This window comes from Carcharhinus amblyrhynchos, chromosome 25 (genome assembly GCF_965287045.1).
Source record: "Carcharhinus amblyrhynchos chromosome 25, sCarAmb.v2.hapA, whole genome shotgun sequence".
Taxonomy (NCBI): Eukaryota; Metazoa; Chordata; class Chondrichthyes; order Carcharhiniformes; family Carcharhinidae; genus Carcharhinus; species Carcharhinus amblyrhynchos.
This window is the reverse complement of record NC_137348.1, coordinates 5,185,550-5,213,062: the sequence shown is the minus strand read 5'-3', so window position 1 is coordinate 5,213,062 and position 27,513 is coordinate 5,185,550. Positions and strand designations below refer to the sequence as shown.

At 43.3% G+C, this 27,513-nt stretch overlaps 1 protein-coding gene across 1 annotated transcript in view; it reads right to left on the bottom strand.

The window, feature by feature from the left end:
* Window positions 1-4,511: 4,511 nt before the first annotated feature.
* The window catches only part of pomt1 (protein-O-mannosyltransferase 1), a 44,436-nt gene continuing 21,434 nt past the window's right edge, over window positions 4,512-27,513 (bottom strand). Inside the window, exons 9-19 of the mRNA XM_080211972.1 lie at window positions 27,107-27,237; window positions 25,194-25,289; window positions 24,511-24,603; window positions 22,671-22,767; window positions 20,362-20,454; window positions 16,377-16,497; window positions 14,735-14,832; window positions 11,748-11,861; window positions 9,413-9,539; window positions 7,051-7,228; window positions 4,512-6,830 (exon numbers count right to left, since the gene is read on the bottom strand). Coding sequence (XP_080068098.1) covers window positions 6,656-6,830; window positions 7,051-7,228; window positions 9,413-9,539; window positions 11,748-11,861; window positions 14,735-14,832; window positions 16,377-16,497; window positions 20,362-20,454; window positions 22,671-22,767; window positions 24,511-24,603; window positions 25,194-25,289; window positions 27,107-27,237 — 1,323 coding nt within the window. The 3' untranslated portion in view covers window positions 4,512-6,655. The remainder of the gene's footprint in view (window positions 6,831-7,050; window positions 7,229-9,412; window positions 9,540-11,747; window positions 11,862-14,734; window positions 14,833-16,376; window positions 16,498-20,361; window positions 20,455-22,670; window positions 22,768-24,510; window positions 24,604-25,193; window positions 25,290-27,106; window positions 27,238-27,513) is intronic.

The following is a 27,513-nucleotide window of genomic DNA, read 5'->3' as shown; positions in this document are numbered from 1 at the left end:
GAAGGGTTTGGGGTGGGAGTTCCAAAGGGTAGGGTGCAGGCTTCTGCAGCCACCATCCCAACATGGACTCATTAAAATGGGGGAATATGCGCAAGATGTGAGAATTGGAGGAAGGTAGAGCTATGAAGACAGGGGTAGACATGGGTCACTCAACTCCTCGAGCTTGTTCTGCCTATTGAAAGGTGGGAGATGGAGGGGCAAGGACGTGGAGTAAGGCTGCCAACTCTCCAAGATTGACCTGCAGTCTCCAGGAATCGAAGATCAGTCACCAAGACACCGCTGAGTGCATCCTGGAGAAAAATCAACAGGACATCTAAAATAACCTTTTTGGTGATTTTCTTTGAACATTTCTCTTTACCAGATACAAAATTATTGAAAATGGGGGCCCAAAAAAAGGCAGTTTGATTGACAGTCTATATCATGCAATTGAGTAAGGAGTTGATTTCCAATTGGCACAGGAAGCCAATGTGTCACAAGGATGGATGCGTTGGCTGACTAATGGGTGGAGTAGGTGCAGGGGGCAAAACTTGTGGTGAAACCATCAGAAATACATTCAATCACAGCTGGCAACTCTCTCAAGAAAGGAAATGAAAAGTATCGAGAGAGGCAAGAACGGAACATTCCAGTAGCCATGGTGGATGAACAAGTAGCTATTGGAAACAGACATGGACAAGAAGGGAGGATGGATTTGTTGACCTTTGGAAAGTCAAAGAAAGTCTCAGTCACAACCACAAAGACAGAAGCGAGCTGCAGAGAGATGCATCAATAATTAAAGATAATGAATGATTCATAATCAGACTTGGTTAGTTTTACAGTGAGACACTCCATTTACTGGGGCCACAGCTGCTATAGGCCAGTACAGAGGGTGCTGCTTATTCTAATAGCAGTGGAAAGTCAAGGAAAATAATTGATGAGGATGTGGAGAGGCAATGTAGACTATATAGTATCACATCAAACATCAGAGCGGGATGAGAGAGACCTGGCCTCTCCCTCAGAGGTAACAGTTACTGTTGAATGCACTGGTACTCAGTGGTCTCAGGGGTCGGGTCACGGAGCAGAAGACACAAGCATTTAAAACACTGATAGCAGATGGAAGCCTGTGATGTGATTTTTAGTATATTTATTAATAGTCACAAGAAAGGCTTATATTAACACTGCAATGCAGTTACTGTGAAATTTCCCTAGTCGCTGCACTCTGGCACCTGTTCGGGTCAATGCACCTAACCAGCACATCTTTCAGACTAAGAAGGGAAACTGAAGCACTCGGAGGAAACCCACGCAGACACAGGGAGAATGTGCAAACTCCACACAGATAGTGACTCTTTAGAGCTACGAGATGTGAAACGAAGGAGGGACCTGGTCAAAATTCCGGTTCAGTATACTACAACTATGAAACTTGTCGAGTAAGGTTTTTTTTAATCTGTTAGTTACTGTTGGGCTTTTAAATCAACTTTCCAACAAGCAATTCCCCACATCTCTCATTCACAGCAACCTTTCTGCTAAATTATGCATGAACCAGACAAGAGTCCAGGGAGATTTGTATAGTGTATTTTGATCCACTTAAGATTCATAGCAATAGCAACAGCCCATGTATTTGCATCAGAGTAAGGGGGTGGCACAGTGGTACATGATCAGCACTGTTACTTCATAGCACCAGGAATCCGGGTTTGATTCCAGTTTTGGGTCACTGTCTGTGTGGAGTCTGCATAGGTTTCTCCAGTTTCCTCCACAATCCAAAGATATGCGGGTTAGGTGGATTGGCCATGCTAAATTGCCCCTTAGTGTCCAAAGATGTGTAGGTTAAGGGGAGTAGTGAGGTAATTATGTGGGGTTACGGGGATAGGGCCTGCATGGGATGCTCTGTCGGAGTGGGTACAGACATGATGAGTCGATGTAGGGATTCTATAATCAGCTGGGAGCATGGCCAAGGAATCCTTTTAATATTCAGCTGGGCCACCGAGGCTAGTGCTGTAAACTGACCACTCCATGTGGTACCTCTGATGAAAGGTCAGCATCCTGAAATCTCTCTTCACAGACGCTGCCAGATCTGGCAAGTTTTTCCTGGATTGGGAGAGATAAATCTGGGAAAGCACAGCAGCTGGGCTGTGCAGTGCTAACCACTGTTGCCTCACAGCGCCAGGGACCAGGTTCGATTCCTGGCCTCGGGTCACTGTCTGTGTGAAGTTTGCACGTTCTCCCCGCGTCCGCATGGGTTTCCTCTGGGTGCTCCAGTTTCTGCCCACAGTCTGCAAGATGTGCTGGTTAGGTGGATTGAGCCGGATAGGCGCCGGACTGTGGCGACTAGGGTATTTTCACAGTAACTTCATTGCAGTGTTAATGTAAGCCTTACTTGTGGCAAATCAATAAATCTCAAATTTGTAGGGCTACAGGTTGAGCGGGGAATGGGACTGATTGGATTCCCTACAGAATAGCGGAATAGTCTCAATGGGCTAAATGGGATTGATCTACCAAGGGCTGACATGGGCTTGATGGGCTGAAAGGCCTTCCTCTGTGCTCCAATGACTATCACTCCAGAATTTCCAGAATCCGCAGCATCGTTTTATTTCTTGCTGGATGAGAGAAGCCAGGAGAGGATCACTGTGTACGGGGGAATGTGAACTGAAGGAGGGGTAATAGGAAACACCATCAGTCATAAACAATTAAAACAGCAAAATTCTATGGATGCACTATCTATTAATATCTTTTTAATCTGTTCCTTCAAAGCATTGACGAAATAAATGGTTTAAACAGATAGCCTAGTATTATTTTTTCAGATTGAATTCCTGGGGGCAGCGTGGTGGCTCAGTGGTTAGCATTGCTGCCTCACAGTGCCAGGGACCTGGGTTCCATTCTGACCTTGGGTCGCTGTGTGGAGTTTGCATGTTCTCCCAGTGTCTGCATGGGTTTCTTCTGGGTGCTCCGGTTTCCTCCCACAGTCCAAAGATGTGAAGGCACAACCTCAGGCTAAAGGGACGATCGTGTGGAGGAATTTCTTCAGCCTGGGAGTGGTGAATCTGTGGAACTCTTTGCCACAGAAGGCTATGGAGGCCAGGTCATTGAGTGTCTTTAAGACAGAGATAGATAGATTCTTGATTAATAAGGGGATCAGGGGTTATGGGGAAAAGGCAAGAAAATAGGGATGAAAAAAATATCAGCCATGATTGAATGGTGGAGCAGATTCGATAGCCTGTGTGGCCTAATTCTGCTCCTTGTCTTATGGGGTAGGTTAATTGTCTGTGCTAAATTGCCCCTAGTGTCAGGGGGATTAGCAGGGTAAAGATGAGAGATTATGGGAATCAAGCCTGGATGGGATTGTGGTCAGTACAGCAGAATGGGCCGAATTAATTCCATTCTATGAATTGATGTTAAACATCAGGCTTAACATAGAAAGCCCTTAATTCCCAACTCCAGTCACAATGATTCCAGTTGTTAGTTCTTTCAAGAGTTATGTGGCTTAAAACAGATTAGGTCTCATTTCCTACTTTGACCTTCAAATGCGATGTAATACCCTGACATAGATGGGAGACATACTTCATCCTTAAGCTTATGCAGGTCAGTCGAGTTGCTTGCCCAGTGCCACATTCAGGTTCTAGAGCCAAGGAAGCTGGAGGGGAACATTAAAGTCTGGAGCTTCAAGATGTGCCAGTCAGGAACAGAGCCAAGAATGGGGACTTCCTCCTATAAAAACAGGTGATGAGGTAAACACATCAGGCAGCACTGGCTGAGAGGAAGTGTGTTAATGTTTCAGGTTGATGACCTTTCATCAGAACTGAGTGTTTGAATCTAATATTGGGCTTCTGACATTTGAAGTTGACTTTTATTCTCTCCCACTCTAACTGAAGTGGAACAAAAATGCGTCAAGGTCCAAGGTACACGAAGAATGAGGTGGTAGTGGAGAAAACTGCTCAAATAGTAGAAGTTCAAAACCGAGGTGCAAGTAGTTAAACTGAGGAGTGCAGAGTCACGTTGGAGAATGGTTCCATGGATTCTGTGTGTGATAAATAAGCAGCAAATTTGGTTTATCAAATTATAAAGAGTTTAAAGGTTTAAGGTTTGTTTTTTAGTGTGACAAGTAGGCTTACATTTTAGATAGATTTCTGATAGACAAGGAAATTAAGGGTTATGGGGAGCAAGCGGGTAAGCGGAACTGATCCACTTCAGATCAGCCATGATCTTATTGAATGGCGGGGTAGGCTCGAGGGACTAGATGGCCTACTCCTGCTCCTATTTCTTATGTTCTTACATTAACATTGCAATGAAGTTACTGTGAAAATCCCCCGGTCGCCACACTCCAGTGCCTGTTCGGGTACATTGAGGAAGAATTTAGCATGGCCAATGTACCTAACCAGCATGTATTTCAGACCGAGAGGAAACCCACATTGACACGGGGAGAACATGCAGACTCTGCACAGACAGTGACCCAAGCTGGGAACTGAACCCGAGTTCCTGGAGCTGTAAACCAGCAGGGCTAACCACTGTGCCACCTAAATTTCTTTTCTCCCAGTGGTTTTTAGTTGCTGGCAGGGTTCTGATGACAGGTTATTGCCCGGAAACATTAACTTTGTTCTTCTCTTGCCAGACGCTGCCAGGTGTTTCCAGTATTTTCTGTTTGTTATTTCAGTTTCCACAGTATTTTGCTTTTGTGGTTATGCCTCGGTGAGGTGCCTTTCATTATCCCAGTATGTCACATGATGAAAATTGGTGGGTTAAAGTCATGCCAAAATGGGAAAACAATCACAAAATTATAATGCAACTTCTTCATCAGTCTAGCAGTGATGTCAAACTATACAATTCACACAAATGTCCAGTCTAAATATCTTTCAAGAGCATGGAGCCACAATAAAAACATGACAATTATTTTTAAATTTCCGAACAATATTAGTTAGAAGGGAAACATATCGATTTGTACATTCATAATTAAGTTTCAAAGCTGCTTCCAATACCAATGAAGATACTCCTTTCAAAAATACCTACATTTTCTTTTCATGTAAACTGGAACAGGGTGGCACGATGGCACAGTGGTTAGCACTGCTGCCTCACAATGCCAGGGACCTGGATTCAATTCCCAGCTTGGGTCACCGTCTGTGCGGAATCTGCATGTTCTGGCCGTGTCTGCGTGGGTTTCCTCCCTCAGTCCAAAGATGTGCTGGTTAGGTGCACTGGCTGTGCTAAAGCCTTCCTGTGTACCCAAACAGGCACTGGAGTGTGACTACTCGGGGATTTTCACAGTAACTTCATTGCAGTGTTAATGTAAACCTACTTGTGACTAAGAAACAACCTTTTTTTTCAAACTTAAAGGTGGGGTAAAATTCCTGCTTTTTTTGGTCAACTTAAACATTGTTTTGCCTGAGCAGAGTCAAGTGGTTATTTCTGAATTTGCTGAGCTCCAGATGCTGGTAGCAATGCTAAGGCTATGCTCATAGAATCCATAGAACCCTACAGTGCAGAAGGAGGCCATTTGGCCCACCAACCACAATCCCACCCAGGTCCTATTCCCATAACCACACACATTTACCCTGCTAATCCCCCTACACTGGGGTCAATTTAGCATGGTCAATCTAACCTCATCTTGGACTAAATGTAAACTCTACATTATCTCAGTGTTTAATATTCCTTATGTTTTAGTGTAATATTGAGAGTTTCAATCTTCACAAAATATCCATACAAAACCTCAACAAACTTGCCCTGCTTCAGTTACCCTCAGAATCCCTCAGTTCCAACTTCGGAACAACGTTTCAGCAACTCAAGATGCTACCGTAAGTGATCAAGTGTGCCTGGAACAACGGAACTTTAATAGGCAAGTCATAATGAGTGCAGTACAAATATACAATCCACATACTTATCTGTAACATTAATACATACCACACTTTGTGTACATAATTCATATTCCTGATTTTAATACTGTGTAAACCTCTATTTAGAACAAAGTAAGAGATACATCTGATGTTCTAGGTATTAGCTGCCATCGGATGGGAAACGATCAGAGTAAACAAGTTCACTAGTCCAATAAAAATAGAAAACTCAATAAGTCAATCATCTAACTTACATAAGAGTGGGCAGACAGGTTTAAAATAGTGTACATGAACTTGCAGATCCTTCAGTTAGTTGGATGAGCCATGAACGTCATTTAACAATGAGTTTGTAAGAGGCTATTTTACAGCCAGGCAGAATTGGCAGTAGCAGCACGGAACTCTCACAAGAGCTCTGCTGTCATAAGGCACTCAATCTGATGCAACAATAAAATTTCAAAATTAATCACAAGTTGGTTACGTTGGAAATAACGATAATACTTAAAGACAAGGCAATCTGGCTCATACTGTGATGTAACTATAACACTGCAATATCTGCAGATAATAATCTTTACCTCAGAGCAGGGAGAGGCTTTGGCAGTGGAGGATTTCTCTTGGCGTCCAGTTTCAGCATTTAAACACCAGGACGTACACAACAGTATTGTGCCTGATGCACTACAGAATTCTCAATACTTCATGGCAATGCAGCATCATATTGGTTCAGAGGTCTGTGTCACTGCACCCACACAAGCAAATTATTTAATGGTGAATAATCCGAAAAAATTGTGTAAACCGTAATCCTTTTAAAGTGCCTGAATTTTAAAGTTAGAGCTCACTCTTGTATTGTCCTTTGCCTCAGTCAAGTGCTACCGCTTACGTATGAGAATGTCCCAGCTGTCTTTCCAACGCAATGCAGTTAACTCGGATGCTGAAAGGGCCGGATACCCATAAGTGAGAGGACTAAAAGTCTGATATACCAAGTAGACGGAGGAGATCCAAGCCAGGACCACAGCACTGAAGGTGTTTCTCAAGACAGAAGACCTGAAATCATAGAATCATAAAGTGTAGAAGGAGGCCATTCGCTCCATCAAGCCTGCACCAACCACAATACCCCAAAGGCCCTATCCCCATAACCCCATGCATTTATCCTAGCTAGTCCCCCTGATACTAAGGGGCAATTTAGCATAGCCAATCCATCTAACCCGCACATATTTGGAAAGATTAGTACCTTTCCTTCAAAATAACTGCATGCTGCACATACCTGAGGATGTGATGGTGAACGTGCTCCAGAATTATGGGCAGCAGGAGGATTTTGAAGGTGAGACCCGGCAGGTAATGATACAGAAAAAGTGTTTTCTCCATCAAGAAAAAAGGCAGATAGTTAACAGCCCATCCACCAACACAGACAGCTCCAGCCAGGACAAAGTGTTCCCAGGAATCTAATCAAGCAGAGACAACGAGAGCATTCAAATCAATATCAGCAGCAGTGAGACACTAAACACATTATATTGAATGGATATTTATGATATTCATAGATATAATTCATAGAATTCCTATGGTTGCAGAAGGAGGCCATTCTGCCCATCGAGTCTACACCAATCACAATCCCACCCAGGCCCTATTCCCATAACCCCATGCTAACCCTAGCTAATCTCCCTGACACTAATGGTCAATTTAGAATGGCCAATCCATGTAACTCAGACATCTTTGGACAGTGGGAGGAAATCGGGGCACCCGAGGAAACCCATACAGACACAGGGAGAATGCGTAAACTCCACACGGACAGTGACCCAAGCTGGGAATTGAACCCAGGTCCCTGGCACTGAGAGGCAGCAGTGTTATGTACTGCGCCACTGTGTCACCCTGTTAATATGTCGATACTTTATCAATTGGGACTTACCCCAGTACACGTTATTCACAACTTAATTGATTTTGTAAAGTGCACTTATTTTTATGTATTTACTTACTTTTTATGTATTTCAGTACAAGCAGTTTCGAATACATGCTTCACAGAACTACTTAAACTGAAATATGTGAGAAATAAAAACAAACACATTTTGGTAGGTTGCTTGGTTACAAACTGCATCAGCAAACACTCTTGCCGCAAACCCCATTAAATAAATGCCGCTGAGAGAACAAGTGCATAATGTCTTTCTTTATCTGTGATACAGTGGGCAGAGCATAATCAAAAAGCTCTACTGCACAATGAATAAATGCTTTGAGCCGTCCTGCAGCCTAAAGGCCAAGGCATTTTATATTTGGTCAACTGAGACATCACAATCTTTGTAAACATCAGACTGTCACGTTAACTGTAAACCCCAATGGCACAGTCGTATCCTAAAAGTTACAGGGCAAAGACTCGAACAAGAAAAAACATACAACTCCAACACTAGATGTCTGGAAATACAATACTGCATCTGCTCCAGAGACTCAGAGCATAAAGCAGGAAAGACCGACAAGGATCTTAATACTCCTTATTAACTAAAATCATTTCACACACTCGCGCACACAGAGCGTTAAGATTCAACAACAACAGCAGTCAATCATTTATTTCTGATTAACGGAATCCAGTTGCACATGACATGGTGGTTTTGATATACAGGGCCCCCTGGTGTGTTAATACAAAACCCAAAACCACCACCATAAATCAAACTTACTAAATGCTTGATAAATTAAGGCAGATGGGTGCACACAATCTGTTTTATTAGATGGAGCATTGAAGCTACAGTGAAACAGAAACTTCCCTTGTCCTGCCACAAATTTACTTTAAAAAGGAGTAACAATTGTTATAACTTTAATGGGCATAACAACCAACTTAATCACCCTCCCACCGAGAGAGTGCTGCTCTGTGGGAGGTGCTGTGTTCTGGATGAGACATTTAATTGAGGCCCCTTCTGCCCACTCAAGCGGTTGTAAAAAATCTTGTGCCCTGTTTGAAAGAAGCAGGGGAGTTCTCGCTGGTGCCTTGCCCAACGTTTATTCCTCGACTAACATCACAAAAACAGTATCTTGTCATTATCTCACTGCTGTTTTGTGGGCACTTATTTGTGGGGCAGCATAGTGGTCAGCACTGAAACCTCACAGCACCAGGGGCCCGGATTCGATTCCCAGCTTGGGTCACTGTCCGTGTGGAGTTTGCACATTCTCCCCGTGTCTGTGTGGGTTTCCTCCGTGTGCTCCGGTTTTCCTCCCACAGTCCAAAGATGTGCCGGTTAGGTAGATTGGCCATGCTAAACTACCCCCTAGTGTCAGGGAAATTAGCTAGGGTAAATACATGGGGTTATGGGGATAGAGCCTGAGTAGGATTGTGGTCAGTATAGGCTCAATGAGCCAAATGGCCTCCTTCTGCACTTTAGGAATTCTATGATTTTTACTTGGAGCAAATAGGCTGCTGCAATACACAACAGTGGTTAGATTTCAAAAGTATGTGATTGACGGTAAAACACTCAGACGTCTTGAGGTCTGTGCAAAATGCCATAAAATGCAAGTTCGTTCTTACTTCCACATTTGAAAGATTAAGTGCCTGTATTAAGTGCTGTCTGTAGCAGGGGCTGGCTTAAATTTGTTCACTTTTAATCTTAAATATATCTAACAAAACAAAAATTTGACTGAGCCGAAGTTACCTTCTGGGATGGTGTAGATTCTCCTGCGCCGTCTCAGCAGATGCCAAAGGAAAAATATCAAATAAACAAGAATTCCAACAGTTGCTGATGTCCATGTCACAATATTTCCAATCAGCTGTATCTGGGCCTGTGGAGTAAGTTTCAGAATTCATACGGTAAAGATGCTGTATGAACTATTAAATGCAATTAGGCTGATAATATCCCCAAAATTATAGAAAAAGTCTATAAAGAAAGTCTTCTTAATGTGAGTAATCTGTTCATTCGAATTGAAGATACTTTCTGTCCTGTTGCATTTAAATTGCTTAGTTTCAACAAGTGGGCAATTCAAATCTTTGATTACACAAAGCAAAAGACATAAAATGAACAGAAATGATCTGTGGCTGAAAAAACATTGAATACAGGAGTTGGGACGTCTTGTTGAAGTTGTACATTACTAAGGCCATACTTGAAATACTATGTACAGTTCTGGTCACCCTATTATAGAAAGGATATTATTAAACTAGAAAGAGTGCAGAAAATATTTACTAGGATGCTACCAGAACTTGATGGTTTGAGTTATAAGGAAAAGCTGGATAGACTGGGAGTTTTTCCCTGGAGTGTAGGAGGCTTAGGGGTGATATTATAGAGGTCTATAAAATAATGAGGGGCATAGATCAGCTAGATAGTCAATATCTTTTCCTAAAGGTAGGGGAGTCTAAAACTAGAGGGCATAGGTTTAAGGTGAGAGGGGAGAGATACAAAAGAGTCCAAAGGGGCAACTTTTTCACTGAGGGGGGTGAGTGCTGGAACAAGCTGCCAGAGGTGGTAGTAGAGGCGGATACAATTTTATCTTTTAACAAGCATTTAGACAGTTACATGGGTAAGATGGGGATAAAGGGATGTGGGCCAAACACAGACAATTGGGATTGGCTTAGTGGTTAAATAAAGGCAGCATGGGCAAGTTGGGCTGAAGGGCCTGTTTCCATGCTGTAAAACTGTATGACTCTATAACTGTGATGTTGTACACCCTTGCCCTGGGAAAGCTGTGATGAGACTCAGACTTGCTTCAGTCATTTCCCTAGAGGCAGCTCCAGATCTTAGCTGAATTACTGAAGGTGTTAATGAATGGAGGCAAAGGCATTTCTTCATTACAGGATATCTATTTACAGCAGACATTCCCATCTGGAATTCCTGATCATTGCTGCACAATAAGGAAAGCAGATGTTCACTGGAAACAAAGGAAAATTGTCAAACTCCGAACCATCAGAGCTCGTCTTCCATAACTTTTTAAACTAGTTACCGGATGGCAATAACGGAGCTGTATCATTCATCTCAGCCCTGGAACAGTTTTTTAAATAAATTCTTTCATGGGATGTGGGCATCACTGGTAAGGCCAGACTTTGATCTTGATCCTTAACTGCCCCTTAAAATGAATGAATTGTCCTCATAGCATAGCAAACCAGAGTCAGCCACATTGCTGTGGCTCTGGAGTCACATGCAGGCCAGGCAAGAACGGCAGGTTTCCTTCCCAAACAGAAATTAGTGAACCGGATGGGTTGATGACAACCTCCCATCCATTGACTCTGTCTATACTTCCCACTGCATCAGCAAAGCAACCAGCATAATTAAGGACCCCACACACCCTGAACATTCTCTCTTCCACCTTCTTCCATTGAGAAAAAGATACAAAAATCTGAGATCATGTACCAACTGACTCAAGAACAGCTTCTTTCCTGCTGCTGTCAGGCTTTTGAATGGATCTCGCATTAAGTTGATCTTTCTCGACACCCTAGCTATGACTGTAACACCACATTCTGCACTCTCTCATTTCCTTTTCTATGAATGGTATGCTTTGTCTGTATAGCGCGCAAGATGTATGTTAATTCATGTGACAATAATAAAGCAAATCAAATTAATAGTTGTCATGGTCACTGTTATTGAGACTAGCTCTCAATTATAATGTATTAGTTGAATGTATATTTGGCCAGATGTGATTTGAACCATGTCCCCAGAGCATTAGCCCGGGCCTTGGAGTTACTAAGCCAGTGATATTATCACTCTGTCACCATTCCCCCCAATATTAGCAGGACATCAGTTTGCATCCAATTTAGAAGCAAATGCTGGAGGACTTTTTTAAACTTTTGAGTTGAAGCCTGGTCTCTGTTTATGAGGATGCTCACTTCAGTACACACAGTCTGCACTGGCATCTTGCACCAGAATTCAGCAATTCTTACCCATCCAAGAATAACAGGAAAACAAGTCGACAGATCGCAAAATACAAATGTGAGTTGAAAACATCAATGTCACACTTTTACAACAAAAGTATAAGTATTGCTGAATTAAATCCGTTCATTACGTTAGTGCTGGGATGGAGCCAGTAGGCAATATTGGTGTCCATGTTTATCCATTCTAGAGGGGACGAGCTGTACTTGTGTTCAGTCTCTTCGCTCTTCAACATCATCATCTTCAGCTGAAGAAAACATAGAAGAAACCATTCAGTCCTTGCCGGTGTTTGTGTTTCACACGAGCCTCTTCCCACCCTTTGTCATCTTGCCCTGTCAGCATATCCTTCTATTCTTTCCTCCTTTATGTTTTTATCAAGTTAAATGCATCTACACTATTTAGAATAATAGAAACCTTACATTGCAGAAGGAGGCCATTCAGCCCATCGAGTCTGTACCGACAACAATTCCACCAAGGCCCAATACCCATAACCCCACATAATTACCCCGCTAATCCCTCGAATCTACTCATCCCAGGACACTAAGGGGCAATTTAGTATGGCCAATGCACCTAACCTGCACATCTTTGGACAGTTGTTCAAGAATATTGTCTTTTTCACATTCACAGAATTCCTACAGTGCAAAAGGAGGCCATGTGGCCCATCGAGTCTGCACCAATAACAATCCGCCCAACCCCTACCCGGGTAACCCCACATATTTACCCTGTGAATCGCCTTGACACCAAGTATTGCCGATCTTTCACGCCGCTGGTGGAAAATAGCCAGTATCACATCCTCTGCCAATGACACTGGGAAAGATGCAAGAGCAGCAGGATAGCTCGCTCTTCCTGTTCTCATCTTCCTGTGGGGAGGCAGCTCCAATACAGGTATCAGCTGTGGCTCAGTGTGTGATGCTCTCACCTTTACTGTCAGAAATCATGGGACAAGCCCCATCAACACAAAACCTTGTTCTCAAGTTTAGCGTCATAAGTAGGCTTACATTAACACTGTGATGAAGTGACTGTGAAAATCCCCTAGTCGCCACACTCTGGCGCCTGTTTGGGTACACTGAGGGGGAATTTAGCATAGTCAATGCACCCTAACCAGCACATCTGTAGGGCTGGACTCTCTTTAGTGTGAATGAAGAGCCGAGAAGATGATAAATCAGCATTGTTGCACTAATCCGTGAAGGAATTCAGAAGAAACTTTTTAACCCAGGGAGTGGTATGAATGTGGAACTTATATTGCAAACATGTCCAAAGATGTGCGAGTTAGGTGCATTGGCCATCCTTAATTGCCCTTTAGAGTCCCCGGACGTGTAGGTTAGAGGGATTAGCAGGGTAAATATGTGGAATTATAGGGTATAGGGCCTGGGTGGGATTGTCGTTGGTGCAGACTTAATGGGCCGAATGGCCTCCTGCTGCACTGTAAGGATTCTATGATTCTAAATAGTGCATTTAAACGGAAACATGATAAAAACATAGAAACAAATTCCAGGTGAGACGTTGAACCAAGAACCTTGCCTTCTCTCCAAGGAGGACTTAAAGGATCCCACAGCACTTTACAAAGGAGAGCTTCCTTCAGAGCACAGGCCAATATTTATCTCTCATTCAACTTAACCGAAATAGATTAATTGGCTATCATAACATTGCTTTTTACAGGAAGTGTGTGCGTGTAAATTAATCCCTACCTCTCCTGTACTGCAACAACAACAACACTTCAGAATGCTTTGGGACATCCTGAGATGAGAGGTGCTATATAAATTCAAGTCTTACTGTGATGATGAGCCTGAATCACAAACTTACTGAGGGATTCAGATAAATGCACCTATATCTTAGCAAGTTATAATACAGGATATTAGCACCATAGAGACATTACAGCACTGAAAGAGGCCATTCAGCCCAATGTGTCTGTGCTGGCTGAAAGAACTAGCCACCCGATCTAATCCCATCTTTCATAAAAAGCATTCTTTCTGGTTGTATCAGGGCTTGGTATGGCTTCTGCTCTGCCCGCTACAGCAAAAAACTACAAAAGCTCTTGAACGTAGCCCAGTCCATCATGCAAACCAGCCTCCCAACCACTGACTGTCTACACTTCCCACTGCCTTGGCAAAGCAGCCAGCATAATTAAGGACACCCACGCACCCTGGACATTCTCTCTTCCACCTTCTTCCATTGGGAAAAAGATACAAAAGTCTGAGGTCACATACCAATCGACTCAAGAACAGCTTCTTCACCAGGCCGATACCGGAGATGAGGGGGTTAGCTTATGAGGAGAGATTAAATAGACTGGGCCTGTACTCGTTGGAGTTTAGAAGGCTGATGGGGGATCTTATAGAGACTTATGAGATAATGAAGGGGCTAGACAGGGTAGAGGTAGAGAGATTCTTTCCACTTAGAAAGGAAACCAGAGCTAGAGGGCATAGCCTCAAAATAAGGGGGGGACAGTTTAGAACAGAGGAGGAACTACTCAATGGTGAATCTCTGGGGTCCTTAATTATGCTGGCTGCTTTTCCGAGGCAGCCAGCATAATCAGAAATAGCACTCTCGCCTCTGAGTGAGGTGGTCCTGGGTTCAAGCCTCACTCTAGAGACTTCAGCACGTAATCTCAGTTGAAACTTCTGTGCAGTACGGAAGGAGTTGTTAAACACAGTCCCTGTCTACCATCTGGGATAGGCATAAAATATCCCATGGCACTTTACAAAGAAGAGCAGAGGAGTTTGCTCCAGTGTGACAGTCAGTATTGATCCCTCAAATATCATCACCAGAACAGTCCAAAGATGTACAGGTTAGATGGATTGGCCATGCTAAATTCGTGGCAGTGTGACTAAAGGATTAGAGGCTGGGTAAGATGCTCTTTCAGAGAGTTGGGGCAGATTTGAATGGCCTCCCTGGGCACTGTAGGAATTCTATCAACAGGTTACCTGGTCATTACTCACTGCATTTCTGGAATCTCTATGTACACAAATTGGCTGGCATATTTCCTGTGCCACAAAGGAACTTTACTGCTCATAAAGCACTTTGGGATGTCCTGAAGTTATGAATGGTGCCAAATATCTTTCTTTTTTTTGTTCAGCTTGTTATATAACAAAGGGAAGTCCATAAAATTAATGGTTCCATTACTTGCAATTCCAGGAATTTAGCCATAAAGCTGATGTTTTTGCTGACATCCATCTGTGCAGGGGTCTGTAGCTCCAGCTCTCGCTCCTTCTGCTCCTCACCTCAGAGAAAATGAAAAAACAGAATTTAAAGAAACAAGGCTCCTTGCTGAAATGTAAAAGGACAAACAGTAATGCCCAAAGGCCCAAGAGTGTTCATCTAGCAGAAGGACCTCTTCGTTTGCAAGCAGTAAAATAAAAAAAAATTACTCTAAAAAGAAAAAGGTTTAATAAAGAAACTTCATTACTCCAATACTTGAGACCTCACCCAGGGCCATCCAAGCTCCCCATAATTCCCAACTGCTTCTTATTTATACCGAGTCAGATGGCCACCATTGTTTTGTCATTGGTTACATAGTCTACTGGGTCAGCTAACCTGCACAGCATCTTACCATTGGTCACATTATAACAGGTCCAATGTTACCATTGGTTACAGTCTAACGCAGAGGAATTATACCCTTGCTTCTCAAAGCTCATATTCACTACTATTACATACATTCCATTTTTAGCACTTCCGTCAACTAGTGCTTTAGAAAGTAATAACTGTTGGTAATTACAAGGCGATATTCTGATCAAGCATCTCAAACATTACACCACAAAGCTGAAGCTTCTGCTTTTTTGGACTTTTAATTCATCTTCCAAAAACCAGAAGATGAGGCACATTTCGACAGAACGGTGTTTGCAGTGAAAGCTATTTTAGATAGAACATAAAACATTTCAGCACAGTGCAGGCCCTTCGGCCCTCAATGTTGTGCCGAGCTATGTCCAATCCCAAGATCAAGCTATCCCCTCCCTATAATTCTGGTGTGCAGTGAACATACAGCTCAGATATGCTAAAAATATACAGTGCTGCACGTGTTTTAACTTGTACCTTGGTTTCTCCCGGGCATGGAACATCTCAAAGAACCTAACTCCAGCTTTAATATTGATTCCTACAGACACTTATGATTCACTGGTTAAATTTAAAATTGAATAAAGTTATTTCATTTAAAAGCCATGATTTTCAGGAAGGCAACCAGGACTTATAATGAGGACTTACTGTATTGCTAGTAACATTGCAAAACAGCCCAAAGCATTTCATAGCAGCGCTAGCAAAGAAAACGGGACATAGAAACACATAGGAGACAAAAGGTAAACTTAAAGGACCACTTAAAAACAGGGGGAGATGGAGGGGCAGAGAGATTTAGGAGGAGATAATGGGACAGAGAGATTTAGGGAGAGAGAGAGAGAGGTAAAGGGGGAGACAGAGAGACAGAGAAGTTTAGGGAGGGAATTGCAGAGCCTAGGGCCCCAGGCAGCTGAAAGCACGGCCATTAATGCTGCACTCAAAGTCTAGAATCTCAATTTTTTTGGTACAGGCAGAGGCCATTTGGCCCATCCTGTCTGCCCCAGCTCTTCAAATAAGCATTTATGTAATAGGTCAGAATTGGAAGGGAGCAGAGATCTGAGGGGGTTGTAGGGCTGGAGGAGCTTACAGCTTAAGAGGTGCGAGGCCACAGAGCGGTTTGAAAGCAAGGGCAAGAATTTTAAAATCCCCATCTCTACAAGCTTGGATGCTTCAAGGTTCCTCATCATATCCTTAACTTAATATTGACAAACAGCCTTACTTTTCCCGTATCGGTGTTCCTCGACATTCCACCCCATGTTCTGGTGATAAACCTTAGAGCTTTTATCTCCAACAATCTCCAGCTGGCGATACCCCCAGTCAGGCAAGGCAGCCCCACTCAGCTACAAGGGCAAAAAACAACAGCTAAATCACAGTGGAGATCTTTGCAAAGTAAAGAACAGTTTAAACTGGCATTGATCAGGCAAACTTCAATATTTTCTCAGAAACTGAAAGAGGCAGAAGAGGTGATGCCTTACTGATATTATGGCTAGACTATTAATCCAGAAACTCAGCTAATGTTCTGGGGACCCTTGTTCGAATCCTGCAATGACAGATGGTGGAATTTGAACTCAGTAAAACAAAATTATCTGGAATTAAGAATCAACTGATGACCACGAAACCATTGTCGATTGTCAGAAAAACCCATCTGGTTCACTAATGTGCTTTAAGGAAGGAAATCTGTCATCCTTACCTGGTCTGGCCTACATGTGACTCCAGAGTCACAGCAAGGTGGCTGACCTTCAACTGCCCTCCTAGGGCAACTAGGGATAGGCAATAAATTTGGCCAGCCAGCGACACCCATGTCCCACAAATGAATTAAAAAAAAAAGACATTGTGGCTTCCCAAATAATAAGAATCTACACACCCAGTGTGGACTTATTATAGGTATTAATGATAGTGCTTTGTGTTATTCCTTTTATGAAGAAATGCACCATCAATTACAACCCCAAAGTGAATTATTAGCATTGTTTTCCTACTGCAATACCCGAAAGTTGACTCAAAACTCAATGTCATTTCAGTGAGCAGTAATGTCTGCACAGAAAGATTTACTTTCTGATTGGTTGATTGGCCATGCTAAAATTGCCCCTTAATGTCCTGACATGCATAGATTAGAGGAATTAGTGGGTAAATGTGTAGGGATATGGGGGTAGGGCCTGGGTAGGATTGAGGTCGTTGCAGACTTGATGGGCCAGATGGCCTCTTTGTGCAGTATAGGGTTTCTATGATTCTCTTCACTAGAATTTATCTGGCTCCTTAATGATGCAAGTCCAGGTAAGGAAAGCAGAAGGGGGGAGGTGGTTTTAATGTAAGCCTTACTTCTGACACTAATAAATAAATTTTAATTTTTAATAATTTTACTTGGAACTTCCCACCACCTTCAGTGTCTATGCTTCACTTAAAAGAACTAAACATCCCAGAACTCTTGAGTTTTGAAAGCTTATTAAATCCAACATCTACAACCCCCCACCCCTGTTCTGAATCAGTGAAGTAGCTGGCCCAGTGGATCAATCTGACAGTGATAATACAGTAACTTCCTTGTCTCAGAGGCTGGCAGGCTGTAATAATTATGATTGAAAACACTAGGGAGCTATCTAATCCAGCAACCAGTTAAATTGAGCCACAGTGGAGAATTAACATCATTAGTGTGAACCTTGTAACAGTGACCTGAAATAACTTCATTCTTCAAAGCGTACAGGCAAGCAGCATTTCTGTAAATAGCATCAATGTTTACACTCTGTTAGCAGGAGCTAAACTCCTTTCACTATTTCCATCAAGGAACTTAAACTCTTCATAGAATAGAATCCTTATGGTGCAGGAGGCCATTCGGCCCATCAGTTTTGCGTTGACTATGCAACAGAGCATCTTACCCAGGATGACCCTCACCCTATCCCCGTAACCCCATGCATTTACCCTGCTAATCCCCCTAAACTACACATCTTGGGACAGTAAACTTTAAACTTTTAATAACTAAACTTTAAGACTAACTTTAGTAAGGGTCAATTTAGCATGGCCAATCCACCTAACCTGCACATCTTTGGGCTGTGGGAGGAAACCAGGGCACCCAGAGTAAACCCACTCATAAAGTAAAAAAAGTAAAGTTTATTTATTATCACAAGTAGGCTTACATTAACACTCTAATGAAGTTACTGTAAAAATCTCCTAGTCGCCACACTCTGGCACCTGTTTGGGTTCACTGAGGGAGAACTTAGCATCGCCAGTGCACCCTAACCAGGGCGTCTTTTGGATCGTGGGAGGAAACCCATGCAGACACAGGGAGAACGTGCAAATTCCACACAGACTGTGACCCAAGCCAGGGATCGAACCTGGGTCCCTGGTGCTGTGAGGCAGCAGTGCAAACCAAACCACTGTGCCACCGTGTTGCCCCAGGGAGAATGTGCAAACTCAGCACAGAGAGTCATTCAAGGCCAAAATTGAACCTAGATCCAGTGCGCTGTGCAGCAGCAGTGCTAACCACTGTGCCACCCATCTTATTATAAGTCCCCATACTTTATTCCTGATAATTCCTTACTTTTCCGTCAAAAATAATTTGAATTAAGCAATGCAAGTAACAAAAATCAGAGATATTTGCTGCTAAAAACTTAAATTCTCAGATAATTTAAATCAAAAACCTTTCTTTGAATTAATAACAGGTTCCACGTCACTGAAAAACCTCTAAACGTCCAGAGAAACAGGAAGGATTTAGATACATTTAGGATACATCAGGGAGCATCTTGTGCAGCAAACACAGATTGTTCTTGGAAAACTGGACAAGTGCTATAAAGTCAAAGATAATATAAAGTGGTGAATCACTGGAGTTGTAAATTGTAATTGTGAAGTGATATCCACAACTGCAGTATATCATGTCAAGATTATTGGAAATATTCATGTTAATGTCAAAGGAGTGAGTGGTACAGTGGTTAGCACTGCTGCCTCACAGCGCCAGGGACCTGGGTTCAATTCCAGCCTTGGGTCACTGTCTGTGCGGAGTTTGCACATTCTTCGTCTGCATGGGTTTCCTCTGGCTTCCCCACTCAGTCCAAAGATGCACGGGTTAAGTGGATTGGCAATGCTAAATTACCCCTTAGTGTCAGGGGGACCAGCTAGGGTAAATGTCTGGGGTTATGGGGATAGGGCCTGGGTGGGATTGTGGTTGGTGCAGACTTGATAGGCCGAATGGCCTCCTTCTGCAGTGCAGGATTCTATGAGTACACAAGAGGAATTCAGACTAAACTTCAAGTGCTTGACAAGAGCAGCACATGGCCAGAAAATACATCCCCTACAAGAGGGCAAAGGAAGTAAGGATTTAAAACAAACTTTCGAGTTTATTATTAAATAATTGTCAAAAGAGTCCAAATGTACAAATTCTTTTCAATTCTGTGAAAAGGCCATAAATGTGCAGCGCCCTCCAGATAATCAACCTCCTGGGAGGATAACACAAAATAGAATCAAAGAATCTACAGTGCAGGAGGCGGCTATTTGGCTCATCGAGCCTGCACTGATAATAATCCACCCAATGCCTATCCCCGTAACCCCACATATTTACCCTGCTATTCCCCCTGATACTAAGGGGCAAATTATCATGGCCAATCAACCTAACCCACACATCTTTGGACTGTGGGAGGAAACCGGAGCACCCAGAGGAGACCCACGCAGGCACAGGGAGAATGTGCAAACTCCACACAGACAGTGACCCTAGGGTGGAATCGAACCCTGGTAGGCAGACCCTAGGGTGAGGCAGCAGTGCTAACCACTGTGCTGCCATTAAAGGAGGAGCGAGAGGTGCCGAGGTTCACTGAGGGGATTCCAGAGAGCTTTGGCAACTGAAGCTACGGCCACAAATGGAGAGCACACGGATCAGGAATGTTTCCAGAGGGTGGGGTTTGAGGAGTGCAGATATCTCGGAGGGTCATGGAGATAGTGAAGGAGTGAGGACATGAAGAGATTGGAGAACCTGCAAGCTCCACACAGAGGGCAGAATCGAACCCAGGTCCTGGCGCTGAGGCTGCAGTGCTAACCACTGTGCCATCTGCGCCATCCCTAAATGCTTCAAGATTAAAATTCTTGGTTAAATATATGCGTGTGCACTGTTCCTGCGAATGCAGTTTGCAGTGGTAGCCAGATAGGAATATATATATGTGAAATTATGAAAGATACAAGGGGAACAGCAATCCCTTTAACAGTCTGTGGGCATCCCACAAACATACCTTTAGTACTGCAGATGTGTTCACATGCAAAAGCTTCACTTCTGATAAGATAGTTTTCCACACTTCATTATTAGTGTCACGATTGACAATCTCCTGGAACATAAAAAATACATGGAATTAAAATGTAATGGGACACCCGAATTAATAAACACGAATCCTCAGGTTTATTTGTAGAAACAGGGAGGTGTGACAGAGGTGGTAGCGAGCAATCTCAGCACAACGGCATTTCATTTCTACATCTATCTGCATAACTGTCTTTTTTGAAAAACCACAATCTTATTGAGCTTAAATAGATAATGCAAATTGAAACTAGAGACATAAATCTCAGTAACCGGTTTTAAATACAGCATGATGCATTAATTGATGGGAAATCGGGGTCTAATTGTGCGACTTACAGGAAGGGATGATTTTGATGTTGTGTAAATTGAGATAACAGAAATGTGTTATGAAAACAGGAGTTAAACCGGGACTGTTGGAATTCTCATAACATTGATACATTCACTTTAACAACTGCTATGCTGCACCCTGAGCAACAAGTAGAAATCGAAACCACGCATTCCAGACTAGAGTTCCCAGATTCTAATAAATCCACCAAGTCCTGAAGCTCATCAGTTTTCTGCCTGTCCTTTATCTGTAACATAGAATTGTAGTATTAACATCATAAAAGAGGCCATTCAGTCCAACAGGTTTATTCTGGTGTGTTGTTCCAAGTGGGTGGCTTTCCATCCTAACAGCATATCATAAAACTCCTACAGTGCAGGAGTCGTCATTTGGCCCATTGAGTCTGCATCAACTCAGAATCAACTCAGAATTTTACACAGGCCCACATCCCACTTGATCCCCATAACCCCTAATCCCCTTAATTTACACATCCTGAGCTGCTAACAGACAATTTAGTACGGCCAATCCACTTAACTTGCATGTCTTTCGGACTGTGGGAGGAAACCAGAGCACACACAGGGAGAAAGTACAAACCCCACACAGTCACGCAAGGCAGGAATATCCTTCTGTTCCTTTTCTCCTTGTGTGTTTATCTAGCTTCCTCTTTAACGCATCTATGCACTTTGCTTCAATCAACCCCCATAGTAGCACGTGTCACATTCTAACTCTGAAGAAAGGTTTCGCCTGAATTTCCAACAGGCTTTATTTGTGGCTATTTAGTTTTGATGGCCCTAACTCTGGTCCCCTCTACAAGCTAAGTCATCTTCCCTAAACCTATCAAGCCCTTTCATAACCCAAAGATCTTTATCAGCTCACTATCAGATTTATTAATTTCTTACGGCATCTCTACAGCTATCTCAGCCCCAAGTTCTGAAATCCATTCCCTATGTCTCCCTAGGACCTGATGTGGGTATGCCGGCGTTGGACTGGCGTAAACACAGTAAAAAGTCTGACAACACCAGGTTTTAGTCCAACCTATTTATTTGATAATATATCAAATATTAATATATCAAATATTGAGGCCAGAACTCTCCATTCACCTGACGAAGAGGGTGTCCCTCGAAAGCTTGTGAGTATATTATCAAATAAATAGGTTGGACTAAAACCTGGTGTTGTCAGACTTTTTACTGTCCCTAGGACCTCCCATGGCTGCAACACTGTTGCCTAACAGCGCCAGGGACCCAGGTTCAGTTCCGACTTGAGTCACCGTCTGTGTGGAGTTTGTACATTTTCCCATACCTGCATGGGTTTCCTAAAGTTTTAAACTAACGTTTTCCATCCCTCTCTTTTAAGCATTGCTTACAACATCCCTTAAACCTTCCTTTGTGATTAAGCTTTGGCCACCTGTTCTAATGGTAGCACAAGTGGTTAGCACTGCTGTCTCACAGCACCAGGGACCTGGGTTCAATTCCCGGCTTAGGTCACTGTCTGTGTGGAGTTTGCAGGTTCTCCCCATGTCTGTGTGGGTTTCCTCTGGATGTTCCGGTTTCCTCCCACAGTCTGAAAGACGTGCTGGTTAGTGTGCATTGACCCGAACAGTGCTGGAGTTGGCAGCTAGGAGAATTACACAGTAACTTTATTGCAGTGTTAATGTAAGCCTTACTTGTGACTAATAATAAATAAACTTTAAACTTTATCTCATACAGCTTGATGTCAAATTTTATTAAAAAACACTCCTGGACATTTTACAATGTTAAAAGACAACATTCCATAAGTGCACATTCTGATTTTAGGTACTGTACACAAATGTAAACCGCTGGCATCAGTTCCAGCAGTGCTTTGTCTTTGGGTACCAGATCACAGAGGGGCAGGAGGGAGAGACGGCATTAATCTAATCTTTGTGATAGAACGGGACCATCAGAGCTTACCACTTTCCATAGGTTCTGTGACGGCATCGAGACATTGTAATCAACGTAACAAGAAATCTCCTGCCAGTGAGGGCTCATAGCAGCTGCAACATCATGTCTAAAATCAAAACAACAAACTTCATAACAGGCAAAAATAAATGCATTATTACTCATCCAATACGTTAATTAATATAAATCAGTTCCCCGAAGGCACTTAATGCCTGAGCTGCTGCCGTTACATTGCACACACACATTATAGTAGATTGTAAAGTGACACCTGGGGCAATGCTTTCATGGCACCTTATCACATTGCTCAAACTCACTAATACACTTCACTTACAATAAACAAGTCTGAGGATTTAGTGATCTGGGAGGAACACAGATAAGGAAATACAACGCTGAAATCTTTAATGTCCACATGAATAATCAAAACAAGCAACCGGGAATCCCATTTAACACATCATTGTATAGGCTGCATGGTGGCACTGCACCTCACACTGCTGCCCCACCGCGCCAAGGACCGGGGGTTCAATTCCGCCTTTGGGTCACTATTTGTCTGGAGTTTGCACTTTCTCCCCGTGTCTGCGTGGGTTTCCTCCGGGTGCTCCAGTCTCCTCCCACAGTCCAAAGATGTGCAGGTAAGGTTGATTGGCCATGGTAAATTGACTCTAATGCCAGGGAGACTAGCAGGGTAAATATGTGGGATTACATGAATAGGGGACTGCAGTCGATCCAGACCTGATGGGCCGAACGGCCTCCTTCTGCACTGCAGGAATTTTATGATCCTTCAGCAATGCAACATTCCTCAACACTACCATGGAATTCCATCAGTCGAGATCATACAAATCTCACAGCCTAGTTTATGTGCAGAATTCCCGCAGCAAGTCATAAAGGCACTGACTCATAGATGACGGAGTAACCCATTGATTCAGGCTGACACACCAATTTGGAAGAGGCACAGAACAAAAATCAGCAGGGACTGAAGTGAAAGGTTTGCAAAGCGATGGGGAATGAGGGCAGAGAGCCAGCACAGACACAATGGGTCAAACGGCCTCCATCCGTGCCTCAATATCCCCACCAACTCTGGCACATCCTGCCGTGACCAATCTATAGAAAGATCCAAGACTCTTTCTATTCGGTTCACTCTGATGAAGGATTCTGCCTGCAATAAGTAGTTGGAAAGGAGGATTGTCTTTAATAATTGTCTGCAATGCTGGTAACAAAACGTTTAGTCTTTTGTCAGGACTAAAACTAAACTATTGTGATTTAAAATTCAACCCACTTGCAGAGACATGTAGATAGATTTAAATACAAGACACAACGGGGCACAGAGGTTAGCACTGCTGCTGTACAGCATCAGAGACCTGGATTCAATTCTGCCCTCAGGTCAGATTGTGTGGAGTTGCTCGTTCTCCTCGTCTCTGCGTGAGTTTCCTCTGGGCACTCCAGTTTCCTCCCACGCGCCAAAGATGTGCGGGTTAGATGGATTGGCCATGCCAAATTGCCCCTTAGTGTCTGAGGGACAAGCAGGGTAAATATGTGGGTTACAGGATAAGGTCTGGGTGGGAAGGTGGCTGGTGCAGAGCCGATGGGCTGCATGGCCTCCTTCTGCACTATAGGGGATTCTATGAAGATGGTAGTCATGATGTGGCGATGCCGGCATTGGACTGGGGTAAACACGGTGAGAAGTCTCACAACACCAAATTCCAGCCAGTTTACTTGATAATAAACCCATAAGCTTTCAGGGTTTGCCACATTTAGGAACAGAAACTCAATTATTCCACTGCCCAGACTGTACAACACAAAGTGCAAGATGGTGAAAAGTACGGGAACCGCCAACAAACGGATATTTGGAACATACGTGTTGAGGTAACGTGCGGTCATCCCATGAACCAGCTGCACAATGTCACCATGGCGAACTGGGCGAGGGGGATCACTGACAACCAACTCCTGTCTGAAATGAGAAAAGAATCACATTATTGAGTCCACAAATTTTCGTTTAAGATAAAAGGCTAAGTGGCTCTGACAGGGGAACGCAGGGTCAGAATTTAATTCCCAGCCTCAGTTGGTGCTTTCCCAAAATTAAATTAGTTTGGGCCACTATCTATGGTTCCTGCCAAATGTGAAGATTGGAGTCTGAGAAAAATAAAAGAATCTTCTGTTGCACATGGTGGGCAGCACGATGGCCAAGTGGCTAGCACTGCTGCCTCATAGTGCCAGGAACCTAGGTTCAATTCCGACTTGGGTCACTATCTATGTGCAGTCTGCACGTTCTCTCCGTGTCTGCATGGCTTTCCTCCACGTGCTCTGGTTTCTTCCCACAGTCCGAAAGACATGCTGGTTAGGTGCATTGGCCATGCTAAATTCTCCCTCAGTGTACCCGAATAGGTGCCAGAGTGTGGCAAGTAGGGGATTTTCTCAGTAACTTCACTGCAGTGTTAATGTAAACTGACTTGTGACACTAATAAGTAAACTTTAAAACTAATTTTCCTTAAATGTTGCCCATTTCACAATCACGTTAACAAGCAACCTGCTACCACCTACTTGCCAGGGTCCTTTACAATCCACCAATTGTTCACATCCTTAAAAGGATAACAGGTTACTTGCTGCTGGTGAGAACTACCTCTGCCATTGTCGTACCTACAAAGAGGAAAAAAACACACAATTTCAGTTGAAGCACAGCACTTCCTCGGTGTCGTACTTAAACGTCAACCAAGGTTATTTGCTCTCAAGTCTCTGTTCTTCATTTGTTGCGGGATTTTGGGAGGGTGGTGTGGAAGGTTGCACCATCTAACGGCCAAGTGAACCCAATGGACCTGATCAGTTGTTCTTGCCCTTCTTTGCGTTTGCATTCAGAATTAGGTTGCTTATCTCTTCACCCGGACCAAATCCTATTCACCCATCACCTCAGTGATCACTTACAGACATTGACTGACTCCCCTTTGGGTGATGCCCCAATTCTCATCCTTCACTTCAAATCCCTCCTTGGCCTCACCCTTCCCTATCTGTGTAACCTCCTCCAGACTTGCATTCCAACCATTATCTTGTAAATTGAGTTTGTGTCTTTATATGCTCTGCTTGTGAACACAAGTCCTCATTCACCTGATGAAGGAGCTTGAGGCTTTGAAAGCTAGTGCTGCCGAATAAACCTGCTAGACTTTAACCTGGTGTTGTGAGACTTCTTACTGTGCTTACCCCAGTCCAACGCCGACATCTCCACATCATAACCTCCTCCAGTCCTAGAATCGTCTTAGATCTTTGTGCAACCCCGAATTGAATCGCTCCACCAATGGTGGCCATGCCGTCAGATGCCTGGGCCCCAAGCTCTGGAATTCCTTTGCTAATCCCCTCTATCCTTAAGACGGCATTTCAAAACTTAGTGCTAAATGTTGTTTGATAACATGCCTGCAAAGTGCCTTGGAATATTTGAGATCAAAGAACATAAGAACTAGAAGCAGGAGTAGGCCATCTGGCCCCGGAAGCTTGTTCTGCCATTCAATAAGATCATGGCAAATCTTTTCATGGACTCAACTCCACAGTCACCCGCTCACCGTAACCCTTATTAAAATTTATCTATTCTTGCCTTAAAAAAATTCAATGAGGTAGCCTCAACTGCTTCACTGGGCAGGGAATTCCAGATTCAGAAGCCTTTGTATGAAGAAGTTCCTCCTTAATTCAGTCCTAAATCTGCTCCCCCTTACTTTGAGCATGATCCCTAGTTCTAGTGTCACTAGCCAGTGTAAACAGCCTCCCTTCTACTTTATCTATTCCCTTCATAATCGTGTATGTTCCCATAAGATCTTCCCTCATTCTTCTGAACTCCAATGAGTATAGTCCCAGTCTACTCAGTCTCTCTTATAAGCTAATCCTCTCAACTCCGAGTCAACCTAGTGAATCTCCTCTGCACCCCTTCCAGTGCCAGTATATCCTTTCTCAAGTAAGGAGACCAAAACTGTACACAGTACTCTAGGTGTGGCCTCACCAGCACCTTATAAAGCTGCAATATAACCTCACTGTTTTTAAACACTATCTCTCAAGCAATGAAGGACAAAATTCCATTTGCCTTCTTGATTACCTGTGGCACCTGCAAACCAACTGAAATTCCTGAACAAGGACACCCAGGTCCCTCTGCACAGCAGCATGCTGCAATTTTTAAATAATAGTCCATTTTGCTGTTATTCCTACCAAAATGGATGATCTCACATTTACCAACATTGTACTATAGGGGCTATAGAATTGCAAGTTGGCAGTGTTGCATTTCCCTGACAAAGTTTATTGTACGTTGATGGAAGATTCAAGCACTACAGCAATTGTACACACAAACCTTTGGGTACCAGAATCATTAACTTACCCAAGAGTTTGCAACACATGCTGCCCAGTGAACATCTGTACCTAAATATCACTTTTTCACAGAATAAGAATACTTCTTATGCTTTCTTCAACATCTGAATTTATACCTGATAGGGTACATGTTCTTGTGGGAATGGAGCCAACAAGGAACAGGTTTACTCCACACATTCCGTAGTGTAATTTGGGAACCGTAGGCTATTTCCAGAGGTTGACCCTGTGTGATCCTTGCAAGTCCGCCCTGTAAAGAAAGCAAGTGTAACTTTTTGATCACTGGGAAAACGGTGTTCAATTATTACATATCTTTGGGTGAACACTCTGCTTATGACAGCGAGGAATATCAACTCATTGGAACAGATTATTCCTGCATTCCTCTCTGCCTAAATCTTGCTCAAACTCTTTCTTGCCATCCTTTTCCCCTGAAGTTCCTGACTGCTCACTGGATTTGGTTCCACAGCTCTTCTCTGACACCTCACCAATGCAGTCCTTCCCATGTCAGCCTCAATTAGAATATTGG